The sequence below is a fragment of the Vigna radiata genome, chromosome 11, assembly GCF_000741045.1.
Source record: "Vigna radiata var. radiata cultivar VC1973A chromosome 11, Vradiata_ver6, whole genome shotgun sequence".
Lineage (NCBI taxonomy): Eukaryota > Viridiplantae > Streptophyta > Magnoliopsida > Fabales > Fabaceae > Vigna > Vigna radiata.
The window spans coordinates 17,169,224-17,173,890 of NC_028361.1; the positions used below are offsets into that span (position 1 = coordinate 17,169,224).

The 4,667-nt window shown below is 34.2% G+C and overlaps 1 protein-coding gene across 1 annotated transcript; it reads right to left on the bottom strand.

Annotated features, from left to right (window-relative positions):
- Positions 1-4,329, bottom strand: LOC106776929 (SUPPRESSOR OF GAMMA RESPONSE 1). The gene is made up of 6 exons (XM_014664407.2): positions 4,210-4,329; positions 3,324-3,465; positions 2,015-2,201; positions 1,455-1,933; positions 417-791; positions 1-338 (listed from the first exon to the last, which is right to left on the bottom strand). Exons 1-6 carry the CDS (start codon positions 4,215-4,217, stop codon positions 282-284), a joined length of 1,248 nt encoding a protein of 415 aa, XP_014519893.1. The 5' UTR covers positions 4,218-4,329; the 3' UTR covers positions 1-281.
- Positions 4,330-4,667: the final 338 nt, after the last annotated feature.

Sequence of the window (4,667 nt, forward strand, 5' to 3'; positions counted from 1 at the left end):
TTTAATGGTTAACAGCATGCTTAATCTTATTACATCCTGGAACATGAGTTATTATTTCTTAAAATAACTCCGACAAGCCAAAACAAGGTACAATTACAGCACCAGTTGATCAAAGTATCAAGTAATAAAGTTCATTGTCTTTCATTACAGTCCAATCAGACAACGAGTAATAATTGAGTTTACTTCGGCCAAAATGGAAAATGTTTTAGCCCATAATTAAGATTGGACACAACAAAATGCAGTTACGAAAAGTATTTCCCTAGCCGAGGTGAAGAACTAAATTAGTTCACAGCCTTGTTGTATCCCCAGGAAATAAAGCTGTCCTGTGAACTAAATTCCTACAAATACAAGAAAACGCATTAGAATGACATTAAAATTATTTCAATTTCACGCAATATTTGGGAACACGAAAATACCAGCTGACTTAGTCGAATCTCTGAAGGGTTATCATTCACTATATTTGCAGGATCATGGACAAGATTTTGACACTCTTCAATATCCTTCTTCAGACATTCTGGTCCTAGCTGAGCATAAACCGAAAGACCAGGTTGGTTCTTATGATCTTCATTTTTTCCATCTCTACTGGGAGACTGGCTGTAGAGGAGATCGTCACACAGAGACAGAGCTTCAACCAGTTGTTGAGAGTCCAACATATTCTGTGACTGGCTGTCCCACCATTTTGAGCCTTCCTCAGCATTACTTTCTTTATTTTCCACCCCTTCATTTTGAGATTCAGTTGCAAGTTCTTGGCAATCATCTTGAATTTCATGTAAACAATCCATCTGAGACAGCTTTGGAATGAACGAAGCAGAACACAATCAGAAAGGAATAATCAACGTCAGTCAGTGGTATTTCATAATTTCACTAAACTACATCGCAGGCAGCACCTAGCAAAAGAAATACCATAACTTCAGAACAAAACGTGTTAGAAGTTTAGCTGCATGGTTAATTGACGTGCCGGGACTAAGAGTGTAACCAACCGCCATGTACTTGCTGAGACAGGATCCACAACATATGAGAGAAGAACATTAAGCTAAAACTGTCTCATTTTGGTTCAGCACGCATGCTTTATTTATGCTGAGAAAAAAAGAATCAATACAATAGATAGAGGAGATTTAATATCCCCTGATTATATAAGATCAACTACTTAGTTTTATAATCATGACAATTATATTCTTTCTCAGTTTCTCCATTCTCAACATGATACCAGAGCACTACCATCCTATATGACCTATTTGGTCACTAACAGGAAAACAAATATTAAACTTTGTAAATGTAAAGAACTTCTACCGAGGACAAATATGTACCTACATTTTAAAATGGTACATTCATCAAATTATTTTATACATTTCCTCTACCGATAACATAAGCAAAACAAACAATAAAAATAGTGTTCATGGCAAGATATTAATAACTAATATTTGATAACAAGAGAATATGGTTGAAGGTGTTACCTGTAGACTATGTGTTTCTTGTTCTTGGTCCAGATTTGCACAATGCCTTTTGTTGCAAGGAGGATCAAGTGTCACCAATTGGGGAGTGTTTGGAACCACCTTCACAATTGTTGATTCAGTTGCTTCAGTAACATCTTGATCATCTTTATCACCCAATTTCACTTGTTGCTGGTAAAACACTTTAGAGAAAATGTACTCCCCATCATTTTCATCTTCTTTTGCTCCTAGGTGATATTCATGCATAACCCAATTAGTTTTTTCATCTTTTCCTCCTCCTATATTATTTTCATACAGAACCATAATCTTTTTCCATCCTTTTTGAGTCCCACCCAAGACAATTGGTTTAGTCTTTCCAGTCTTGTGCCAGCGGGCATCTCCAAAATCTTGACTTGTTATCTTTCTACGCTTTCGGTTGCCAGTGTTGTAAGCCTTGATTGCTCTATGAAAAAAGAACGAAGCACTTCCATCTTGCTTAATACCTAAAATTTTCATCATAGCTTATATTGTATTGATTGAAAAATAATTGAGAATTCAAAGTTTGGAAAATTTGCTCTACTAACCAGGTAAACTTTTAGGATGAGTATAGCAAATCCCATCATCTTCTTCAAGACTAGTAATAAATTCATCAATGAAAGGATGAGGTTTGGAACCTTCTACCCCCACTTTCGCAAGCAAGTGCCAGATTATCTCTTGATCAGATGGATCAAATTTGACACCTTTTGGTAAGCCAGGCCACTCTTGTGCTACCTATCACGAGAAGAAAAAAAAAATCAAATGTCAACGCATTCATACTCAATTGTTAGACTTGCACTATAGGATTAAGGGATGAACCTCGTTATGCTTTTAAGTTTTAACTTTTAAATGCTAAATCCAATTTTTCGACATCTTTCTTGGAATTCAAATGTGGCATGAAAACTGAAAAACAAAAAGAAAATACTCTAGCAACAGAGATCGTTTAGGACATTTAGTTTGAGTTAGGAAATTCCAACCTAATTCAACCCACGGAAGTATAGATAACATTACCACATTTCATTACATGCTACTAAATGCAAAGACGCCAACTTAGCACCACAAAATGCATACTTTATAGTCATTCAAGTGTTCTATTTTCAATCTTCCGATATAGGTTTCAGGCTGTCACTCACTCATTGTATGCTCAATATTGACCTGATATATTGCCCTATATCAATCCTCAGATATGTCGGCTTCATACACTCAACCATAACCTATGATTTTTTTGAATGATAACCATGACCATTTTAGTGTAGAATAAGTACATTGAGCACTTTTACGTCCAAGCAAATGATATTCAACACAAAAGATGAAATGGCAGCAAATAAGCACATCTCGTACCCAAAAGTAATAGACTTACGTTGCAATAGTTTGAAACTGAAAGCAAGGGCAAAGAACTAGTACTTTATCTGATAAAATAGAACATGAATGTTACTCCTAATGAAATTAACATGGAACAAAAGTTGCCATTTCCATTCGCTGTAATAAGTCAAAACTCAAATTCTTTCCCATTTAAATTTATATTTAGTTCAGTTAAAACAGAAACTCCAATCTCACGTAGTTACTTTTCATGGAAGCCTCAACTTCGGAATAAGTGCTGGACCTCTCCATTTTTGTTACATTAAAATATTTAAACTGATCTTACTGGATCACTACAAAATACAAACAAAACTTGCATAAAATCCTTATTCACGCTAAAGTATATAAAAGTACACTAAAGGGAAGTTGAAAATGAACACGAGAAATGGAGTCCACATAAATAAATGCAATGCCTAACAAAAGAAAATGTACCGACCTACTGATGATATGAAATCAGGAAATAAACACTGAAAAATTTAAAAAAGAAACTGCACATACATCACTGTTGTCAATATCATGATGACAATTTGGGCAAGGCTTTGTAGGATTGCTGCTCCATATAATCTTTTCAGGATCACATGTTCCTGATGCACATTTAATTTTGGTCGCAATTCTACTTTTGTCAACCAACCATGATGGTCTGCATAACCAAGGGATAAAATGTTTATTATTTGGCTGTGAAAGCAAAACTGCATAAGGCCATTGTGTGGATTTGAGCATTTAATTCAGAACTCAACACATATTACGCAGTGGACTGCTATTTCCTTTTAAGCTTATAACAAACAAGCAAATACTAGTTGATGATCTCTTTATTCAAATTTGGTGAAGTTAAATCAAATAATAAGGTCAACATCAAAAAGGTAAAGAAAACTAAAAAAGAAAGATAAACTTTTAATTGGTTTCATGATTTTTCATTTGCCTTTCAATCTTAGAACTATTACCACGGTACTTAGGGATCAACCTAACACTGAAAATCAACCAGAATACGAAAAAAAAAAAATCTTCACATAACCTCGTGTAAGACCTTCAAATCTTCCATCAATTATAGAACACTAAACTGCGGAGAGACAAACCCACCAACCATCATTACACAAAAAGTTTTGATTTTTTGCATAAAACTAACCCCATGTACGAACTTCCACTTCTTCACCCATCATAGAACAAGGAGAGTCACATGATGAAGCAACACAACCAGAACACATAAAAAGAAATAATTTTTCATATGCTACTAAGTAACCCTATTTAGGTCATAATAATGAGGTTCTATCAAAAGAGCCCAGCATTGCTCCAAAAAGAGTTTGTACTGTAATGTTCCAAGAGGAAGATCCTAATGAAAAGTAGAGTCCAATAATCGAACATGATAAGCAAGAGAAAGGTTACATACCCAGCCATGGGAGAGTTGGGAGAGTGGTTGATGATTCAGTTCAAAATCTTCTTTTTCTGCTTTGGAAGAGACAGAACCGCGTAATTTAAGAAGAAATAAACAATATAAAAAGTGATTTAATAGTTTTTTCAATTTTCATCCAAGTTTCTTTTTTTGTAGGATTTTAAAATTTGAAAGTTCCGTAATGTGTGAATGCGATTTGTCTTAAGATATTAAATTAAATTAATAAGGACAATAATCATAATTATAGTAGTAGCGCACCGAGTTGTTGTTGTCCTTGACTTTTCATATCACTTGGAATCACTCTATTTGGGTTTTGAATAACTCCGGGAATATGAGACTAAGTCAATGGGATGTGTCTACATTTCGTGTTATTTTTAATAGAATAATTTTATCTATTAATAATGAAAAATAATTTATTTATTTATCTAACAAAATGAATAATTAAATAACTTTTT

What these genes read in the sequence shown, in the direction of transcription:
- LOC106776929 (XM_014664407.2), bottom strand. An exon ending in ATGATATTGACAACAGTGAT is followed by an intron (nt 2,202 to 3,323) that starts GTATGTGCAGTT and finishes TTCTCGTGATAG; the next exon opens with GTAGCACAAGAGTGGCCTGG. An exon ending in TCATCCTAAAAGTTTACCTG is followed by an intron (nt 1,934 to 2,014) that starts GTTAGTAGAGCA and finishes TGAAAATTTTAG; the next exon opens with GTATTAAGCAAGATGGAAGT.